The sequence below is a fragment of the Somniosus microcephalus genome, chromosome 13, assembly GCF_052327205.1.
Source record: "Somniosus microcephalus isolate GS21.2 chromosome 13, FLI_Smic_1.0, whole genome shotgun sequence".
Taxonomy (NCBI): domain Eukaryota; kingdom Metazoa; phylum Chordata; class Chondrichthyes; order Squaliformes; family Somniosidae; genus Somniosus; species Somniosus microcephalus.
The window spans coordinates 93,380,523-93,403,252 of NC_140999.1; the positions used below are offsets into that span (position 1 = coordinate 93,380,523).

The 22,730-nt window shown below is 44.3% G+C and overlaps 2 protein-coding genes across 3 annotated transcripts in view; one reads left to right on the forward strand and one right to left on the reverse strand.

Annotated features, from left to right (window-relative positions):
- Window positions 1–16,186, forward strand: part of LOC147108491 (targeting protein for Xklp2-B-like) — a 59,122-nt gene extending 42,936 nt beyond the window's left edge. The window contains 7 exon segments of the mRNA XM_086005141.1: window positions 4,505–4,724; window positions 5,137–5,235; window positions 8,796–8,972; window positions 9,750–9,896; window positions 10,239–10,353; window positions 15,242–15,417; window positions 15,907–16,186. Of these exon segments, the coding sequence (XP_085861267.1) occupies window positions 4,505–4,724; window positions 5,137–5,235; window positions 8,796–8,972; window positions 9,750–9,896; window positions 10,239–10,353; window positions 15,242–15,417; window positions 15,907–16,017 (1,045 nt within the window). The 3' untranslated portion in view covers window positions 16,018–16,186.
- Window positions 14,417–22,730, reverse strand: part of eapp (e2f-associated phosphoprotein) — a 43,177-nt gene continuing 34,863 nt past the window's right edge. For both annotated transcript variants that reach the window (XM_086005142.1, XM_086005144.1), the window contains one exon: window positions 14,417–21,843. In XM_086005142.1, the coding sequence (XP_085861268.1) occupies window positions 21,555–21,843 (289 nt within the window). In that variant the 3' untranslated portion in view covers window positions 14,417–21,554. The remainder of the gene's footprint in view (window positions 21,844–22,730) is intronic.

Genomic DNA, 22,730 nt, shown 5'->3' on the forward strand with positions numbered 1-22,730 from the left:
TTGGGAAGTTGTAAAATAACTCCTTAAATGTGCACCACTGATCATGTACCGTCTTACCCTTTAATCTATTTTCCCAATCCACTCTACTCAATTCCGCTCTCATACCTTCATAGTCTCCTTTTATTCAAGCTCAGCATGCTTGTTTGAGATCCAACCTTCTCACCCTTTACTTGAATATGGAATTCAACCATGTTGTCACTCATTCCAAGGGGATCCTTTACTAGGACATTTTTAATTAATCCTGTCTCGTTACACAGGACCAAATCTAAGGTTGCTTGCCCCCTGGTCGGTTCGGTTACATACTGCTCAAGAAACCCATCCCTAATACACTCCATGAACTCATCCTCAAGGCTGCTCTGCCCAATTTGATTTGTCCAGTTAATATGATAGTTAAAATCCCCCATAATTATAGCTGTTCCCTTATTACAAGCCTCAACTATTTCCTGATTAATACTCCGTCCAACAGAGTTGCAACTGTTCGGAGGCCTATAGACTACACCCACTAGTGTTTTTTTCCCCTTATTATTCCTTATCTCTACCCAAACTCTTTCACTATCCTGCTCCTTTGACCCAATATCATTTCTCTGTATTATAGTGATTCCATCCTTTATTAACATAGCCACCACACCTCCCCTCCCTTCCTGCCTGTCCTTCCAGATTGTTAAATAACCTGGTATGTTTAATTCCCAGTCATGGTCACCCTGCAGCCATGTTTCTGTAATGGCCACAAGATCATACCCATATGTAGTTATTTGTGCCGTTAACTCGTCTATTTTGTTACGAATGCTACGTGCATTCAGAAAGAACTTTCAAATATGTTTTGTGACACTTGGTTCCTGTTTTTTCCCTTTTTACTACGTTACCTTTTACTCCATACCTTCTGTCCCTTCCTGACATGTTCTGTTTTTTAATTTCCCCACTGCTACCTAAGTCTATGACCTTCTCTGTTGTCATTTCTGTTATTTGCTCTCTAGAAACCCCCCCCCCCCCCCCCCCCCCACTAATTAGTTTAAAGCCCTCTCCACAGCCCTAGTTATGATTCGCCAGGACTCTAGTCCCAGCACTGGCCAAGTGGAGTCTGTCCCAATGGAACAGCTCCCTCCTGTCCCAGTACTGGTGCCACTGTCCCAAGAAGCATAACCCATTTCTCCCACACCAGTCTTTGAGCCACGCTTTTAACTCTTTTTAATTTTATTTATCCTAGCCAAATTTGCTCGTGGCTCAAGTAATAATCCAGAGATTATTACCCTTGAGGTTCTGTTTTTTAATTTGACCCCTAGCTGCTCATACTCCTTTAACAGAACCTTCTTCTTCCTTGTCCTATCTACGTCGTTTGTACCAACATGGACCACGACAACTGGACACCCCCCCCCCAACTCCAAGTTTCTTTCCAGCCCAGAAGAGATGTCCTTAACCCTGGCACCATTCAGATAATAATCTGTCTTGCTGTTTTTGCCACCGAGTGGATAACCTCACATTTATCCACATTATACTGCACCTGCCACACATCTGCCCAATTACCCAACCTGTCCAAATCATACTGGAGTTTCTCGGCATCCTCCTCACAGCACACATGCCCACCCAGCTTTGTGTTGTATGCAAACTTGGAGATATTACATCCAGTTCCCTTGTCTAGATCATTAATATATATTGGGGTCCTAGGACCGATCCCTGCAGTACCCCACTAGTCACTGCCTGCCACTCGGAAAAAGACCCGTTTATTCCAACACTTTGCTTTCTGTCTGCCAACCAGTTCTCTATCCAAGTCAGTACCTTGCCCCCCAATCCCATGTGCCTTATTTTTGCACGCTAATCTCTTATGTGGGACCTTATCGAAAGCCTTCTGAAAGTCCAAATACACCACATCCACTGGTTCTCCCTTATCTATTTTACCAGTTCCATCCCCAAAAAATTCCAGTAGATTAGTCAAGCACGATTTACCCTTTGTAAATCCATGTTGACTTTGTCCAATCCTGTCACTGTTTTCCAAGTGCATCTTTTATAATGGACTCTAGCATTTTCCCTACTACCGATGTCAGGCTTACTTCCACGTAATTCCACGTTTTCTCTCTCGCACCTTTTTTGAATAGTGGGGGTAACATTAGCTACCCTCCAATCCATGGGAACTATTCTAGAGTCTATAGAATTTTGGAAGATGATCAGCAATGCATCTACTATTTCTAGGGTCACTTCCTTAAGTACCCTAGGATGTAGATTATCAGGACCTGGGGATTTATCAGCCTTCAATCCCATCAATTTCCCTAACACCATTTCCCTACAAACACTGATTTCTTTCAGTTCCTCCCTCTCATTAGACCCTATGTTCCCCGACATCTCTGGGAGGTTATTTGTGTCCTCCTTTGTGAAGACAGAACCAAAGTATGTATTTAATTGGTCTGTCATTTCTTTGTTCCCCATTATAAATTCCCTTGATTTCTGACTGCAAGGGACCTACGCTTGACTTCACCAATTGTTTTCTCTTCACATATCTATAAAAGCTTTTACAGTCAGTTTTTATGTTCCCTGCAAGCTTACACTCATACATTCTTTTCCCCCCTCTTAATTAATCCCTTTGTTGAATCCTAAACTGCTCCCGATCCTCAAGTTTGCTGCTTTTTCTGGCCAATTTATATGTCGTCTCCTTGGATCTTATGCTATCCCTAATTTCCCTTGTTAGCCACGGTTGAGTCACCTCTCTTTATTTTTATGCCATCTATTTGCGCAGCTAATTCATCCACCTTATTACGAATGCTCCTCTCATTAAGACACAAAACCTTCAGGCTTGGTTTTTTTAACTTTTTTTTTGCTTTTCTCCTTGTCTTTTGCTTCTATCCTTGTTTCCCTTTCCTCTGTCTCCCTGCACAGGTTCCCAACCCCCTGCCATTTTTAATTTAAACCCTCCCCACAGCACTAGCAAACACTCCTCCTAGGACATCGGTCCCGGTCCTGCCCAGGTGCAAACCGTCCAGTTTGTACTGGTCCCACCTCCCCCAGAACCGGTTCCAATGTCCCAGGAATTTGAATCCCTTCCCCTTGCACCATTCCTCTAGCCACGTATTTATCTGAAATATCTTTCTATTTCTACTCTGACTAGCACGTGGCACTGGTAGCAATCCTGAGATTACTACCTTTTTTTGAGGTCCTATTTTTTTAATTTACCTCCTAACTCCCTATATTCAGCTTTTAGGACCTCAACCCGGTTTTTACCTATATCGTTGGTACCTATATGCACCACGACAACTGGCTGTTCACCCTCCCCTTCCAAAATGCTCTGCAGCCGCTCAGACATCCTTGACCCTTGCACCAGGGAGGCAACATACCATCCTGGAGTCTCATTTGTCATTTGTGGCCGCAGAAACGCCTATCTATTCCCCTTACAATAGAATCCCCTATTACTATAGCTCTCCCACTCTTTTTGCTCCCGTCCTGAGCAGCAGAACCAACCACAGTGCCAGGAAATTGGCCATTGCTGTCTTCCCCCGATAAACCATCTCTTTTCCCCCCCCCCCCCCCCCCCCCCCCAACAAAACAATATCCAAAGCGGCATGTCTATTTGAGGGGGATGGCCACAGGGGACCCCTGCACTACCTGCCTGCACCTACTACTCTGCCTGGCGGTCTCCCATTCCCTTCCTGCCTGTGCAGCCTTTACCTGCGGTGTGACCAACTGATTAGACGTGCTATCCACGATGTCCTCAGCATCGCGAATGCTCCAGTATGTATCCATTCGCAGCTCCAGCGCCGCAATGCGGTCTGCCAGCTGCAGCTGGATACACCGGAAGTGTCCCTGATTTCCCACATAGTGCAGGAGGAGCATACTGCAGTGCTGAGCTGTGCTGCCATGACTTGCCCTTTAATTAATTAAATTAATTAATTCCAATTAAATCAAATCAATCCCACCAATTACACTACAATTAAATGATCTACTCAAGTGCCCTTGTTTACCAGCAGTTTGCTTTTCTTCCCTGTATTTATATAAAAAAAAAGCTTGTGTAGGGCATAATCCTTGTTCCTCCAGAAAACCACTCATTTACAATGTGCTCTAAGAATATCTGTTTGGCTTTTGTGCCAATGTAATACAGACCAGAGAACCAGCCAGATCATTGCAGCTACAGCCCAAGCTTGTGTGGCAATCTCCCTGACTGGGTTTGGAATTTGTGTATTTTACAGTTTTATTCTTCATGGTTATAGTTTTTTCGTTTCTATTTTCAAATTTTACATGTTTAGTTCAGTGTTTATTTCAAAATTAAATGGGTATGTTTCAGTGCTTTGCTGGGCTTGATTCTCACTGTTTCTTGTATGAACAAAGGACCGAGGATGTACCTAGGTGAGGCTACGAGTAGATGGTTGTAAGGAGCAGTGTGGTAAGAGTTTTCTCCGTCAAATGAGGGGACAGTTAGGTCACCAGTCTGAATTTCATGGTTGAGGCCCTGGGGTTTGGATTTTAATGGCTTATGGCGAAGATGGGACCACACTTGATTAAGAACTGATTCCTGCTTTTGCAGATACAAATTCAAAGCCCAGGAAGTAAATTTTAGAATCCTGGAAGGTGGCCCGCTTCTTCCAAAAAAGCCGCAAGTGAAGGAGCCAACGAAACCTATTGGTTTTGATCTGGAGATAGAGAAGCGTATACGGGAGCGAGAGGAAAACCGGAAGCCTGATGAAGTGGAGGACTACAGCTTCCACTCACGGCCCTGTCCTACTAGGATACTAGAAGATGTTGTGGTAAGGATTCTCTTATGCTCTACCTCTTGGCCCTGCAAGAAAAAGTGCACTTGAAGATTTCCAGGCATTGTTGTAGTAATTTATAGTTGTACAGACAATTCAGAAATTAAATTTCAGTCCAATTCTGAACTGTACACTTTATTGAGCTGTGTTTATGGCTGGTGTCTTTTGTTTAGTTTGTAACTAATTGCATCGCACAGAATAAAATTGTTTATTGGTTCAAAAGTTCCTGTGTAGAGATATTTGCAATCAAAGGGACACCTTTCCTTCTCCCACGGTTAATATACAGCTCAACTGAGCTGAAGCAATATTCAGCCAAGTTCTTGATCAATAGTTGACCCTTTTTGTTTGTACCAAAACAAGTTTTATTGCTTGTGGGTTGGTTCACATGCTGCAAATTACTTTCTTGCAGGGAGTCCCAGAGAAAAGACTGCTACCAATAACCATGCCTAAATCTCCAGCTTTCGTAATTAGGAACCGTGAGAGAATTCCACACCAGGAGGAAGGGAAGGTAGGGGTGAAGGTTACACTTTTTTTTATGGATGCCAAGAATAACCAAATAGATTAAAAATACAGAAACTCTGTTGGCCAATACAAACCAACTGACTCATTGCTGTGGGGTGCTGGAAGGGGAGCAGTCAGTGCACTGGCCCATTTCAGTTTGGCATCAGAGCTGTTGTTGGAGCAGGGCCTCGATCCATTTGTCACCTGCTTGGGGGCTTTTGTTGCTCTTCCAATCCTACATCAGAACATAAATAGGAGCAGGGCCATTAATAGGATCATGACTGATGTTCTACAACAACTCCACCTTCCCGCACTATCCCCATATCCCTCGATTCCCCATGTATCCAAAAATCTCTCAATTCTGTCTTTAAATATACTCAGTGACTTTTGCAATAAAGGCTAATGCACTATTTGGTTTCCTAATTGCTTGCTGTAGCTGCATGTTACCTTTGTGATTCGTGTACAAGAAAATACAGGTCCCTCTCCATTTTTTATTTAAAAAAAAAAAAAAAAAAAAATTCTAGCAGTGTTCGTGCCCACTCACCTTAACCTGTCTTTTTTATTTGCTTATGGGATGAGTGTCTCTGGCAAGGCCAGCATTTATTGCCCATCCCTAATTGCCTTTGCGACAGTGGTGGTGTGCTGCCTTCTTGAACCGCTGCTGTCCGTGTGGTGAAGGTACTCCCATAGTGCTGTTGAGGGAGTTCCAGGGTTTTGACCCAGCGACGATGAAGGAACGGTCAGGATGGTGTGTGACTTGGAGGGGAACTTGCAGGTGGTGGTGTTTCCATGCGCCTGCTGCCCTTGTCCTTCTAGGTGGAAGAGGTCGCGGGTTTGGGAGGTGCTGCCGAAGAAGCCTTAGCAAGTTGCTGCAGCGCATCTTGTAGATGGTACACACTGCAGCCACAGTACGCTGGTGGTGGAGGGAGTGAATGTTTAAGGTGGTGGATGGGGTGCCAATCAAGTGGGCTACTTTGTCCTGGATGGTGTTGAGCTTTGAGTGTTGTTGGAGCTGCACTCATCCAAGCAAGTGGAGAGTATTCCATCACACTCCTTCCTTGTGCCTTGTAGATGGTGAAAAGGCTTTGGGGAGTCAGGAGGTGAGACACTTGCTGCAGAATACCCAGCCTCTGACCTGCTCTTGTTGCCACAGTATTTGTGGCTGGTCCAGTTAAGTTTCTGGTCAATGGTGACCCACCCCCAGATATTGATGGTGGGGGATTTGGCGATAGTAATGCCGTTGAATGTCAAGAGAAGGTGGTTAGTCTCTTGCTTGTTGGAGATGGTCATTGCCTGGCACTTCTGTGGCGCAAACGTTACCTGCCACTTATCAGACCAAACCTGAACGTCGTCCAGGACTTGTTGCCTGCGGGCATGGATGGCTTTGTTACTTGAAGAGATGTGAACGGTGCTGAACACTGTGCAGTCATCAGCGAACATCCTCATTTCTGACCTTGTGTTGGAGGGGAGGTCATTGATGAAGCAGCTGAAGATGGTTGGGTCTAAGACACTTCCCTGAGGAACTCTTGCAGTGATGTTCTGGGGCTGAGATGATTGACCTCCAACAACCACCTTCCTTTGTGCTAGGTATGACTCCAGCCAGTGCAGCGTATTTCTTCCCCCCCCCCCCCCCCCCCCGATTCCCAGTGACTTCAGTTTTACTAGGGCTCCTTGATGCCGCACTCAGTCAAATGCTGCCTTGATGTCCAGGGCAGTCACTCACACCTCACCTGGAATTCAGCTCCTTTGTCCATGTTTGGTTGCAAATGCTTCAGCCTTGTCTTTTGCATTTGTGTGCTGGACTCCACCATCATTGAGGATGGGGGTATTCATGGAGCCTCCTCCTGTTAGTTGTTTGATGGTCCACCACTATTCATGACTGGATGTGGCAGGACTGCAGAGCTTTGATCTGATCTGTTGAATATGGGATTGCTTAGCCCTGTCTATAGCATGCTGCTTCTGATTTTTAGCATGCACGTAGTTCTGTGTTGCAGCTTCCCCAGGTTAGCACCTCATTTTTAGGTACGCCTGGTGCTGCTCCTGGCATGCTCTTCTACACTCCTCATTGAACCAGGGTTGGTCCTCTGGCTTGATGGTAATGGTAGTGAGGGATATGCTGGGCCATGAAGTTACAGATTGTGGTGGAATACAATTCTGCTGCTGTTGATGGCCCACAACGCCTCATGGCTGCCCAGTTATAAGCTGCTAGATCTGTTCTGAATCTATCCCATTTAGCATGGTGGTAGTGCCACACAACACGATGGAGCATGCCCTCTGTGTGAAGACAGGACTTTGTCTCCGTGTGGTGGTCACTGCTACCAATACTGTAATGGTCAGATGCATCTGCAACAGGTAGATTGATGAGGACGAGGTCAAGTAGGTTTTTCCCTCGTTGGTTCTCTTGCCACCTGTCGCATGCCCAGACTGGCAGTTATGTCCTTCAGGACTCGTCAGTAGTGGTGCTACCGAGCCACTTTTGGTGATGGACATTGATGTCCCTGACCCAGAGTACATTCTAAGCCCTTGCTACTCTGTGCTGCTTCCAAGTGGTGTTCAACATGGAGTACTGATTCATCAGCTGAGGGAGGGCGGTAGGTGGTAATCAGCAGGATGTTTCCTTGACCTGAAGCTACGAGACTTCATGGGGTCTGGAATCAATGAGGACTCCCAGGGACACTCCTTCCGACTGTATACCACTGCTGCCACCCCTGGTGGGTCTGTCCTGTCGCTGGGATAGGACATAAACAGGGATGGTGATTGAGGAGTCTGGGACATTGGCTGGAAGGTATGATTCTGAGTGACTGCAGGCTGTTGCTTGACTAGCCTGTGGGACAGCTCTCCCAATTTTGGCACAAGTCCCCAGATGTTTGGTGAGTGGGACTTTGCAGTGTCGACTGGGCTGGGTGTGCTGTTGTCCGTACAAGGTGCCGACATCGATGCTGGGTGGTCCGTCCGGTTTTTTTATTCTTGTTTTTTGTAGCGGTTTTTTACAACTGAGTGGCTTGCTAGGCCATTTCAGAGGGCAGTTAAGAGTCAACCACATTGCTTTGGGTCTGGAGTCACATAGGCCAGACCAAGTAAAGATGGCAGATTTCCTTCCCTAAAGGACATTAGTGAACCAGATGGGTTTTTACAGTGCCATTCAGTGCTGTGTTGGAGGTGGCATTCTGTTGACTGGAGGGCAGCCAGTGCTCCGAGCTCTACCCCATGAGGGAAGAAAGGGTGGAAATGAATGAAAACGTTGCCATTTTCCAGCAGAAGCTGACCAGAGTCTAATTCTTGTATTCAAACTGAATATAGTGAGGGAATGGTGGCTTTCCAAAAGGACAGTACCCCTTTACTAAATTTAAAAAATCCACTATCTTGTGCAGCATTCACTAAACTACCTTGGAAAGGTTTCTTTGCAGAGATCTGGAGTACTAATGGTTTTGACTTGGATCCAGGTTCTAAAATGGTGTACCCTTCCTTGTGTTGCTAAAACTACACATTTGTGTTGTGTGGTGCTTTTTTCTTATTTTGTATTGTGACTGCAGAGCTCACTTTTTCCTCGCCTATTGAAACTTGCAGGAGGAAAAGCATGTGATTAAAGCAAATCCCATGCCACACTATGCTGTCCCATTCAAGCCAAAATCCTCTGAAGACAAGACTGTAGGAATTCAGCCATTCTCATTTGAGGCCCGGGACAAACACAGGGAAGTGTTAAAGGAGAAGAAAATACAGGAATTGCGCAAGGAGATGATTGAGGTAATTCAATTAAAATCCAATCCATTTGTAAATGACAACTTTTCAGAATTCAGTTCAAGGGGTTCCCACATTGCATTAAGCAGGTGCATATTCACAAGGTGGCAGGGCAAGTTCAGAAGGGGGCTAAAGTGTTTGGGATACTTGTCTTTGTAAATAGGAACATTGAATACAAAAACAAGGAAGGCATGCTAAACATTTACAAATCTCTGGTTAGGCCTCAGCTGGAGCATTGTATACAATTCTGGACACCGCACTAAGAAGGGTGTCCAGGCCTTGGAGAGAGTACAGAGGGGGTTTACTAGGGATGAGGGAGTTCAGTTATGTGGAGAGATTAGAGAAACTAGGATTGTTTCCTTTGGAGCAGAGAAGGTTAAGGGAGATTTCATAGAGGTATTCAAAATTGAGGGGTTTTGATAGTTTCTTCCTACTTGTTCTATTTTCTAACCAATGGGTTTGTAACCAGAGGTGTTAGATTTAAAATAATTGGCAGAAGAACTAGAGGGTCACTGAGAATTTCTTTCAGGTGGTTCAGAAGACCTGGACATTTACTTGATGAGGACTTAATTTGCAAGGTGATGGGGGGGAAAGCTGGCATGTGGGACTAAATTGGACAGCTTTTTCCAAATTGACAATTGGGACCTGGTTGATTACTGTTGGGTACCATTTCTGATTATACACTGGTATTTCCTTACTTCAAGTTATATCTCTATATATAAATATATTTAAAAACTGTTGGATGAGCAATGATCATTGGAGTGTCTACCTTATCTTGTGCAGTTCCCTGCATTTAAAGCGCAGCTGCTTCCTGACTTTGAATCTGCCCGGTTACCGGAGAAGGTGGTGAAGCCTCTGACCAAAGTGCAGCCGTTTAATCTGCGTATAGAAGAACGTGGTGCTATCCGAGACCAGCGCTGGGCACAGATGGTATGTTTCTCTAATCCTGTGTGACTACACTTTGCTGAATTGAATGTTTTGTCCTGGCTCATCCAATGATCATGAGTCTACTAAATGAATCATAGACCAAGGAGGTCTAGGTTCATTCCCTCATCTGTGGTGAGTTAGCTTCAGCACTTCTGCAGTTGGGAAGGGAAAAATTGGCCAGGGTTCCTGGAATTAATTGCTATTCAGATACTCTTGCTGGGAAGTGCATGTATGACCTGAGAAGGATGGGTCATGGCTGCTGTGATTCATCATAGTCATAAGTACTGCTTGTGGACACTTGGCTCCATCCAAGGATGTTTAACAAGATTTGCTTTCTTTATACAGATGAAGGAAGAGCTGAGACTACAAAAGGAAGCGGTGTGCTTTAAAGCCAATCCCAATTCTGTTATTTACCGTGAGCCATTTCTACCAAAGAAGGCAGAGCGGTCGTTGACGACAGGTATTCGTTAACTTGTTTTTCATTTTGAAGTTCTTCTTTGTTGGAAGGAGAAGAAAATGGGAGGAACCTTGTGGGTATTTTTTCATAGTTTTTTGAACAATTTACATTTCAATTAGGAAATATCATGCATAGAAGTGTGAATGTTGAAGTGTAGAATGTTTTGTGAGCTGGGATTACCCAAGGTCACTAACCAGGAAGTCTTGTGGAGGATGGGGGCTTGCACTTCGCTTAGTCGGCCCAAAAACATTTCCCCCCCCCCCCCCCCCCCCCCCAATCTGAGATCTTCAATTGCTGAATGCCTTCTGAAGGTGATTACTGCTGTGCAATATGCAGGTGGTGTAGGCTGAAGATTGTCTACTTGCAGTTGACCTGAAGGGTGGGGTAGTGTGTATTCATGCATGCACATTGGAATAGTGAGACTCGCAGGAAGAACCTTGGGGCTCAGTATTATTGAAGCGAACTAAGAAGCAGAAGTCCGCATCCATGGCTTGTAGTGCAGGATATGTGTAAAGTAGGAGAGAGGATGAATAAAGGAGGTCTGTAATGCCAAAATTGGGCTTTAAAAGGAGTGAAAGATTGAGAAGTAAGTTGAGGTTCTGGGGGAAATGATTGAAGTATGTGCTGAGTATTGACATTTATTGTGAAGGCAGAGCACGTTGGTTGTCATATTTGGAGCTTGGGAGGAATGAGGCAAGTTCAGAAAAGTATTGAGGGTGGCTGGGAGAAGTATCACTATCAAAGGTAGTAATCTCCGGATTACTTCTGGTGCCACATGCTAGTGAGTACAGGAATAGGTGGATAGAACCAATGAATGCGTGGCTGGAGAGATGTTGCAGGAGGGAGGGTTTTAGATTCCTGAGTCATTGGGACAGTTTCTAGGGAAGGTGGGACCTGTACAAGCTGGACGGGTTGCACCTCAACAGAGCCGGGACCAATATTCTCGTGGGGAGTTATGCTGGTGCTGTTGGAGGGTTTAAACTAGCTTGGCAGGGGGATGGGCACCAGCATATAGTAGTAGAAAAAAGGAATAAGGTGTGTAAAAGAGTGAGTGTGTTGGATAGTACTAGAGAAGAAAGTAGTACCATATTAGATGGGAGCAGACTAAAAGACTACGAAAAATTCAAAAATGAGTTTAGAATACTTGTACATAAACGCAGAGTGGTGAATAAGGTTGGTGAGCTACAAACACAATTAGTCGTGTGGCAATATGATGTTGAGGCAATAAAAAAACGTGGCTTAAACGGGGAGGACTGGGCACTTAATATACAAGGTGTTCAGAAAAGATGGGGAAGGAAAAAAGGGAGGTGGGGTGGCAGTGCTGATTTAAGGAAGACACTAGTTTTGGAAAGGGAGGATGTTCTTGAGGGGACAAGGACAAAATCCATTTGGTTAGAGTTGAGGTGCAAAAAGGGAATGATCACACTATTGGGGGTATTCTATAGGCCCCAAATAATGAGAGGGAGGTAGAGGAGCAAATCTGCAGGGAAATCACAGATATGCAAGAGCTATAGAGTGATGGTATTGGGGGACTTTAATTACCCAAATATCAATTTGGAATAATGCTAGGGTAAAGGGAAAGGAGGGGGAGGAATTGCTGAAATGAGTTCAGAAGAATTTCCTTGACCAGTATGTTCTTGGCCCAACTAGGAAGGAGGCATTGCTGGAGCTGGTGCTGGGGAATGAGGTGGGCCAGGTCGACCAAGTGTCTGGGAGAACACTTTGGTATGAGTGATCATCGTATCATAAGATTTAGATGAACGTGGAACTCTAAACTGGAATAGGGCTAACTTCAGTGGGATGCGAAAGGATCTAGCCAGGGTAAAATGGAACCAAAAACTGACAGGAAAAACTGTAATGGAACAATGGGTGATCTTTAAGGAGGAGATGTTCCAAGTACAGGCTAGGTACATTCCAAGGGTAAGTGAACCAAAGCAAAGGCTCCTTGGATGATGAGGGAGCTGGAGAACATGATGAAACAAAGAGGGTGTATGATGCACATCAGGTGAATTCTTCAAGGGAGAACCAGACCAAATACAGTAAGTTGAGAGGGGAAGTGAAGATCAAAATAAGATTGACAAACTGAGAATGAGAGTAGAATGACAGTTAACATAAGGGAACCCAAAAATCTTCTACTGGCATGTAAACAGTAAGTGGGTAGTAAGAGGTGGGGTGGGGCCTATTGGGGACAAAGGTGGTCATGTATGCTTAGAGGTGCAGGGCAAGGCTAGAACAGTCAATGAGTACATTGTATCGGTGTTTACTAAGGAGGTGGATGCTGACAAAATATTGGTAGAAGCGGAAAAGGTAGAAGCAATGGAAGGGGTGAAAATTGATACAGGATGTACTAGAAAGATTGGGTATGCTTAGAGTGGACAAGTCGCCTGGTCCAGATGGCTGGCATCCCAGGTTGCTGAGGGAATTGGGGAAGTAGATGGTGGAAGGGCTTGCCATAGTTTTCCAATCTTCCCTAGCTGCAGAGGTGGTGCATGAGGATTGGAAAGTGGCAAATGTGACACCATTGTTCAAGAAAGGATGCAAGGACCATCCTAGTAACTACAGGCTGGTCAGTTTAACATCAGTGGTGGATAAAGTTTTAACAATTATGTACTGGTCTCGCTAGACTTGCTCCTATCTAGTTATCCAGCAAGTTAAACACTTATTCAAATAATTCCTCGAAGCCGGTTTGCTGTTTTGAAGCTTTACTTGAACAAATTTGTGAAACTGTAAACAAAGACAAAGTATGTTTTGTACATAGAACTGAGTACTGTATATTAGATGTTACATAAGATATAAACATATTTATATAACAATAGAATAGACTCATTGTATACTAACTAACATTTGAGCTGGACTTCTGTAAATACCAACTAATAACTTTTTATAAACAAGGTATTGTCAAATACTACACTGACAAAGTTGCTATCATGTTAACAAACAAGGATACTCCGATATTGCATCTGGCCTAGCATATGAGATGGCATAAAATTGAGATTCTCACATGGAATTCTCCATTACTCAGTAAGCTTCTTTCTGGGAAACTACTTCTGGGGTCAAACAGGCAGAAAGGTCAAATGACCTCTGTTGCACACTAACACTGCTATATGATAACTACCACCAGAGGGTGATATCTGCATGTAATAATTTTTTCCTTAATTGTTCTGGACTTAATGGGCACTAGGAGAGGTTTAAGCTAATTAAGGAGAGACAACACTGATTTGTAAAAGGCAGATTGTATTTGACTAATCTAATTGAATTTTTTGATGAAGTACCAGGGAGGATTGATGAAGGGAATGAAATGTATGTTGTCTGGATTTTAGGAAGGCGTGTAACAAAGTACCCCATAGAAGGCTGGTTAACAAAATTGAGTCTCTTGTAATAGGTGGGTTAGTGGCAGCTTGGATAAGGAATTGGCTTAAGGATAGAAAACTGAGTTGTGGTAAATGGCTGTCTTTCAGACTGGAGGATCTTAGACAGTGGTGTTCCCCAAGGGTCAGTGCTGGGGCCACTGCTTTTTTGATATAAATGACCTGGATATTTGAACACAGTAGAATTTCTAAATTTGCCACTGACCCCAAACTTGGGGGTGTGGCAAACCGTGCGGATGATGCCAATTGACTGCAACAGGACATAGAAAGGCTAGCAGACAAGTGGCAGATGGAATTTAATAAAGAGAAGTGAGGTCATGCATTTTGGCAGAAGGAACAGGGAGAGGCAATATACACTTAATGGCACAGTTTTAAAGTGTGCAGGGACAGAGGGACCTGGGAGTTAATGTGCATTGGTCCCTGAAGGTGGCAGGACATATTGAGTGGTTAGCAAAGCATATGGGATCTTGGGCTTCATAAATAGAGCTATTGTGTAGAAAAGTAATGCTGAAGCTTTATAAAGCACTGGTTAGGCTACAACTGGAGTATTGTCCAGTTCTGGTCACCACACTTTAGGAAGGATGTGAAGACCCTTGAGAGGGTGCAGAGGAGATTTACCAGAATGGTTTTGGGGATGGGGGATCTTGGCTACAAGGACAGGTTGGAGAAGCTGGATTTGTTTTCATTAGAGCAAAGGAGGTTGAGGGGTACAAGATTGACTGGTTTGGATAGGCTTGAGGGGGGGAAAGGCTGTTCCCACTGGTGGTTGATATAAGGACTAGGACACGGATTTAAGGTTTTGGGCAAGCGATACAAGGTGGACGTGAGAAACTTTTTTATGCAGCGAGTGGGAAGGACCTGGAATTTGCTGCTGACGGAAGTGGTGGAAGCGGAGACACTCTGTTTTAAAGGGGAGACTGGATAGGCACTTGAGGGGAAAAACTTGCAGGGCTGTGGCGATTTAGAGTGGGGGAATGGTACTGACTGGATTGCTCTATAGAGCCGGCACAGACTCGATGGGTCGAATGGCCCCCTGTGCCGTTATGACTTTCCCTGGCATCTTGGCCAACAGCATGAGGTGTTGGAGCGTCTGTAAATTTGGAAGCAATATTCGAGTACCTAGAGTTGAAGGGCAGAAGTGCTTAGTATGAAGGAGGAAAGTGTGCTTCTTGGCAGTTTTAGCAATGGAGCCATGGGAGTTCCTTTTTTGAAGTCAGGGGTGGTGAAGGCAAGAATATTCTGAACCCCCACCCCTCTTGCACAATATACAAATGATGGGGAGGGAGGGAAAGATCCATGATGTTTTGTGGGGTTGGAGTACAGTGGATATGTTGAACTACATTTCAAGAAGGAAAACTCGCTCTGCCATAGATAAGGTACTGCAAGAGGAAGCTCCTTTTTTGTGTTTCTTTTGGTGCCTTTCCCTATATTTTGGATCACTTCCCTTAATGTGATTTTACCCCCCACCATCTCCAATATCTTTATTTATTTGACCTCTTGTTTTTCATTGTTTCCAAATTTAGATTCCATGGTTCAGGAGAAGTTTGAGTTGGCAACAGAGAAGCGTGCAAAAGAGCGCATGGAATTCGAAATGTACAAAGTGGAGAAAGAATCCATGCGAGAGAAGGTCGAACAGGAAAAACAGAGAGAAGCTGAAGAGAATGAAAGAGAAAAAACTGCCCGACTTCGGCAGGAACTAGTGAGTAGCTGGTTATCTGCAAGCGTAATGGGGTTAAAGTATAGTGCTGAATATGTCCTGGTATTTGAAAGCATTACATTGCTCTTTGAGCCGATAGGGTTAGTAAACCTAATACTTGGTCGTTATTTAAAAACCATGAGTTAAGGTTTTAGCACCATTATTTCTTTAAAATAAAATGTGAATTTTACCTGCCACCATAGCTGTTCCATTGAAAGGAAGTCACACTTTGTGCAGCGTTTGTATTCTACAAAGAAAAAATGTCGTCCCCCCACCCTAACTGTGTTTAGAGATCTGAATGAGACTGATGGATAACAAACACTTTTCCAGTGTAGTAATTGTGCTAAAGGTGAGTTGTGGCACATTAGGTATCCTGAACCTGGGAATCCCAGTGTCCTGCATTCTGTTAGTAAACATATGAATCTGCAGCTTTCAGGTCATTTATGAATGTTACTGAAATACCAGATCGCTAAAACATTTTCCTCTTTGCAGGTACACAAAGCAAATCCTATTCGACATTACAAGAAAGTGGAAATCAAACCCAGTGAGCAGCAACTAACAGTTCCACACACTCCCAATTTTTCTGATAGATTTAGGCTGTAATGTATGTTGCTACTTTTTCAATATTCTGTCCAGAATCCCCATAGGGTTTGGAGCTGTCTGATGTTTCTAACTTCATTCCAGGATTATTGCTATAACTGTTGTACTGTAAGTTTTTATAATCATTAGTTCATAACCATTTTGCTCAATAAAGTTATACATATGCTTTTAATTGTACTCCATTCTTGGCAATAGAATGATTAAAGTCCCTGTCATTTTGTTAAACTTTCACATGCATTTGGTTTCATCTTGGCCCTTTACCTACCAGCCTCGACAGGGATTGGAACCAATGGTCTGAGCAGTCTCATTCCAGTTCCTGGACATGGGCCAATGATATCAAACCGCTCCTCGTGGCGGTAATTGGCTGAGGTACACTCTGACTGACTTAGGAGCGTTACTATGCATCAAATTGTCAAGCCTCAACTGGATGTACTCTATGCTGCTAGGAATGATAGAAATTTACATCTCAGGAATGTGAAGTTAACCAATTTGGTAGGAAAAGCAGTGATTTTAAAATGGTGATTGGGAAATGTTGGTGTTCAGAGGGACCTGGTGTCCTTGTACACAAATCACAAAGTTAATATGCATGTACAGCAAGTAATTAGGAAAGCAAATGGTATGTTGGCCTTTGTTACAAGAGGATTTGAGTATAAGAGTAAAGACGTCTTACTGCAATTATAGAGGGCCCTGGTGAAACCACACCTGGAGTATTGTGTACAGTTTTGGTCTCCTTCTATGGCAAGTATATCCTTCCTTAGGTAAGGAATGCAAGGAAGGTTCACCAGACTGATTCCTGGGGGTGGGGGGGGGAGAAGGAGAGGAAAAGAGGAGAGATTGAGTAGACTAGGCCTATATTCTCGAGTTTAGAAGAATGAGAGGTGATCTCATTGAAACATACAAAATTCTTACAGGACGTGACTGGGTAGATGCAGGGAGGATGTTTCCCCTGGCTGGGGAGTCCAGAACCAGGGGTCACAGTCTCCAGAATAAGGGGTTGGCCATTTAGGACTGATGAGAAATTTCTTCACTGAGGGTGGTGAATCTTTGGAATTCTCTACCCCAAGGCTACTCAAGACAGAGATCGATAGATTTTTAAATATTAAGGAATCAAGGGATATGGAGATAGTGGAGTTGAATTAGATCAGCCATGATCTTATTGAATCCATTGCAGGCTCAAGGGGCCAAATGGCCTACTACTCCTCCTATTTGTTCTTGGGAGGCCATTTGGCCAACTGAGTCTGTACCAGCTGAAAAAGAGCTATCCAATCTAATCCCACTTTCTAGCTCTTGGTCCATAGCCTTGTAAGTTACGGCACTTCAACTGCATATAGTCAGAACGACACAAGGCGGTCATTCGGCCCATCTAGTCCATGCTGGTTCTCTGTAGAGCAATCCAGTCAGTCCCATTCCCTCGCTCTATCCCCGTAGCCCTGCAAGTTTATTAAGTGCCTATCCAGTCTCCCCTTAAACATTGTGTCTGCTTCCACCACTTCCGTCAGCAGCAAATTCCAGGTCCTCACCACTTGCTGTGTAAAGTTTTTCCTCACATTTCCCCCCACCGCCCCTGTATCTCTTGCCCAAAACCTTAAATCTGTGTCCCCTAGTCCTTGTACCATCAACTAGTGGGAACAGCCTTTCCCCATCTAGCTTATCCAAAACCGTCATAATCTTGTACATCTTTATCAAATCACCACCCCTCAACCTCCTTTTGCTCTGATGAAACCAAGTCCAGCTTCTCCAACCTGTCCTTGTAGCTAAGATCCCCGGAACCATTCTGGTAAATCTCCTCTGCACCCTCTCGCGGGCCCTTGCATCTTTTCTAAAGTGTGGTGACAGAACTGGATGCAATACTCCAGTTGTAGCCTAACTAGCGCTTTATAAAGGTTCAGCATAACTTCTCTACTTTTGTACTCAATACCTCTATGAAACCCAAGATCCCATATGTTTTTTAACCACTCTCAATATATCCTGCCACCTTCAGGGACCTATGCACATTAACTCCCAGGTCTCTGTCCCTGCACACTCTTTAAAACTGCCACTAAGTGTATATTGCTGCTGCCATTGACTCGCCTATTCCGTGAGCCTCAATTTTGTTAACCAGCCTTCTACGTGGTACTTTGTCAAACGCCTCCTGAAAATCCCTGTAGACATCCATTGCATTCCCTTCATCGATCCTCTGTTACTTCATCAAAAATTTAATTGGTCAAATGCGATCTGCCTTTTACAAATCTGTGTTGGCTTTAATTAATTTAAACCTCCAAGTGCCTGTTAATTTTTTCCTTGATTATTCTAACACTTTACCCACCACTGATGTTAAACTGACTGGCCTGTAATTACTAGGATTGTCTTTGCACCCTTTCTTGAACAATGGTGTCACATTTGCCACTTTCCAATCCTCGGGTACCTCCCCTGCATCTAGGGAAGATTGGAAAATTATGGCAAGCCCTTCTGCTATCTCCTCCCCCAATTCCCTTAGCAACCTGGGATGCAAGCCATCTGGACTAGGCAACCTGTCCACTTTTTTTTTTTTTTTTTTCAATTTTATTTGTCACACAACCAAATACAACAAGTGAAATCCAGTCAGTGAAATGCTTTTTTCTTAACGAGCCGAGCACACCAAGCACCAAGGACACTTAGCTGCCTGGTACGCACGGAGCCCGCAAGGACGGCAACCATCTTCATCGGTGTCATACCCACTCTTTTTGTAGTACATCTTGTCTCAATTTTCACCCCTTCCATTGCTTCTACCTTCCACTTCAACTGATTTATTTTGTCAGCATCCATCTCCTTAGTAAACACCGATACAAAGTACTCCTGGAGTATTCTGGCCTTGCCCTGCGCCTCTAAGCATACATGGCCGCCTTTGTCTCGAATAGGTCCCACCCTGCCTCTTACTACCCGCTTACTGTTTACATGCTGGTAGAAGATTTTTGGGTTCCTTTTTTTATGTTAATCACCAAGTACTTTTTAAATGTGATTAGGGTTTCTGCCTCTACTACCCTTTTGGGCAGTGTTCTAGACTCCCACCACCCTCTGGGTGGAAAAAAAGTTCTCCACTCCCCTCTAACCCTTCTACCAATTACTTTAAATCTATGCCCCCTGGTTATTGACTTTTCTGCTAAGGGCAATGAGTGCTTCCTATCCACTCTATCTGGACACCTCCATAATTTTATACACCTTAATTAGGTCTCCCTTCAGCCTCTGTTCCAAAGAAAACAACCCCAGCCCATCCAATCTTTCCTCACAGCTAAAATTCTCTCGTCGTGGCAATATCCTCTGTGCCCTCTAGTGCAATCACAGCTTTCCTGTACTGTGATCAGAACTGTATGCAGCTGTGGCCTAACTAGTGTTTTGTACAGTTCTCACATAATCCCCCTGCTCTTCTGTTCTATCCCTTCTTAACTACCTGTCCTACCTTCAACAATCTGTGTGCATGCAATCCACAGTCCTGCTGTTGTACACTTCTGTCATACCATTTATTGTGTGTTCCCTTGCCTTGTCAGCCCTCCCCAAATGCATTACCTCACACTTCTCCAGATTGAATTCCATTTGCCACTGTTCTGACCACTCCATTGATGTCTTCCTGCAGGCTAAAGTTTTCTTCCTCACTAGCAACCACATGGCCAATTTTTGTATCATTTGCAAACATTTTAATCATGCACCCTACATTGAAGTCTAAGGCATTGATTCTGCACCACAAGGGACCGAGAACTGGACCCTGCAAAACCCCCCTGGAAACCGCCTTCCAGTCACAAACACGTCAACCATTATCTTTTGCTTCCTACCACTGAGCCAATTTTGGATCCAACTTGCCACTTTCCCTTGGATCACTTCAGAAGACTAGCTAGTGTTTTGGGGTCTTTTCACACGATATAACAACTTGCATTTATATAGCACTTAACATAAAACACCCCAAGGTGCTTCATGGGAGCAGTATCAAACAATATTTGACAGCAAGCCACACAGGGTGATATTAGGACAGATGAGAGGTTTTAAGGAGTGCCTTAAAGGAGGAAAGTGAGGTTTTAGGGAGGGAATGCAAGTTTAGGACCATGGCAGCTGAAAGCACAGCCACCAATGGTGGAGCATTTAAAATCTGATGCATGAGAGGCCAGAATTGGAGGAGTGTGGAGACTTGAGGGTTGTAGGGCTGGAGGAGGTTAAAAATGGGGGGTAGGGCCATAAAGGGATTTTAAAATAAGGATGAGAATTTTAAAATCAAGGTATTTCTAAACTTTGTGCCAATGTAGGTCAGCAAGCACAGGTGATGGGTGAATAGGACATGGGTAGCAGGGTTTTGGATGAGCTTGTTTTTATGGAGGGTGGAAGATGGGAGGCTGACCAGGAGTGTGTTGGAATAGTCAAGGTTGGTAGTAACTAAGGCCTGGAGGAGAGTTTCAGTAGCAGAGGTGAAGTGGGATGGAGTCCAGTGATGTTTCAGATGTGGAAGGTGGTCTTGGTGATGCAGCAGCTATGTAATTAGAAGCTTGTCTGTCAAATACAACACCAAGGTTGGGAATGGTTTGGTTCAGCCTCACCACTGCCAGGGAGCGATGGAGTCGGTGGCTAGGGAATGGAGTTTGTTTTGGAGAATGACGACAATAGCTTTGGTCTTCCCAATATTTAGCTGGAGTGTCCAGAAAGCTATCTGGAATCCTAGCTGATTTTTCTCACTGTCTAGCCTAGATTACTGGGGCCAATTTAGTGGCCCAAGATTTGCTAACTCTGCACAAACCAGGAGTTAAACCTGGTGCCTTCTGATTGTTTAGGTTTATTTGGCCCTGCCTTAACCCACTGGGTCATCTGGGCACTAACCCAGTTTTGATAACAGGTCATATCTTAGATGTACTTCATTCAATTGCTTTAAAAGCTCAGGTTTGAAACCTGCAAACTTGATCCAGCTTTGCAAGCTTGGGTAGGGAGGGTGAGTCAGCTTGTGCTCCCAGTCTTGATTGCTATTATAAACCTGGCAAAATATTACCTTTTAAGAGATGACCAATTCCATGCTTTTTTGCAAAATGATTTATTTAGTCATATCTTTAAGAGTACAAGGAGCACAGTAAGTTGACATTTACAGATTAAATGGTCATGTTTTTAAATGATTGTTCCCCCCTCCTGCCTCTGGTCACAAACCCAGGGTGAGGGAAAGCCAAGGCCCTGTGTATCTAACGCAGATGTTCTTTCCTGGCCAGTGGGGCAACTGAGGACAGCACAAAGAGGACCAGATCCTGTTCTGATGCAGGAGTGGCGATCCTAACTAGTGCAGCAATGCCCTGACTGCTGCCCTGCTGAGGTAACTCTGGACAGACCAGGAGTCACACTTGGGGCCCTCTGCTCTGTATGGCTTAGTTACACAGCGGTGCCATTAGGGGATCAAATGGTGCTATTTAATGTCAGGACAGTTGAGCAATAAGCTGGTCTTTATCGCTCATTGTTCCATCGCAGCAGAATCCATTTTTACAATCGCTAATGTGAGAATTATTTTTTAAAAATAGCAAGCAGAATTCAAGTTACCTCGTGACAAAGAAACATTATCAGATTTAACAGTGGCTGGCTAGAACATTAAAGAAATGATACACTTCATCCTTATCAAACACAGCCACTTCCACTGAACACTCTGCACAGCGCACTGGATGGTACATCTCGTCTTGCTCCGCATCCTGCTGTGAGCCAGTCGAGAGCGCTCCTGATGGACCTTTCACCCTTTTGAACCTGTTCCTTCTCTTCCTGTTTCTGTTTGCTGGCTCCTTGTATTTGAGAACTTCTCCTCTGTTAATGATACAATTCATCACAAACATAGCCCTGTACTGCTCTTTGTACAAGTCGTGCCTGAAAGAACAAAATAAGGAGGACACCATTACTACACTGAGGGAAAAGGTTTATATAAAATTACACACTGAACACTTCCCTCTCATGCCTGTGCCTCTGTCAAATGAGCTGGTAGAATCACCACCCAGTTTCAAGTGCATAGCACCAGAGCATGAAACTAGCAATCGCACTCAAGACACCTTGGGATGGAACAGGAGTAGGCCTTTCAGCTCTCAAGCCTGGAAAAGGTCTCGTCGCTTGCCAGCAGACGGTGCCAGCCTGAGACTGGAGGCGAGGCCAGTGGAAATATCAACATGAAAAACTTGAAGCCAAAAGCATTGACAGCTGTTCTCAGATCGTCCCACTGTGTTCCTCATCTATCTCCACTGCTTGACCTGGTGAGTCATTGAGGAAACTTTACACTCACACAGGACAGGAAAAGACCAGCTGGTCCAACAAGCCAAACCATCCCGATATGGTGCAACCTACAAACCCCAGGACTGCCCCCGTCACACAAATCCCATCAACCACGCCCCCCCCCCCCCCCCCCCCGTCACACAAACCCCATCCACACACACGCACCGCCCGCCCGCCCGATGAATGTAAATCAGACATTGCCTCTCCTCCGTACCCTCTCGTTACATTGGTTTACACACAAACTAATTTACTTCAACAAATAAAAGGAGTGGGTATAAAACTATACTGGAGGGCTCCACCTTAAATAAACAGCAGAGATTAACTGATTCTTACAAGGACACAACGATGATGGAAGTTGGGTTGAGATACCTTAGAGTATCCTACATGGGACAGTAAGCTGTGAGGAGAACACGCAGTCTGCAAAGGGATATAGATAGACTAAGTGAGTGGGCAGTAAGGTGACAGATGAAGTATAATGTAGGGAAATGTGA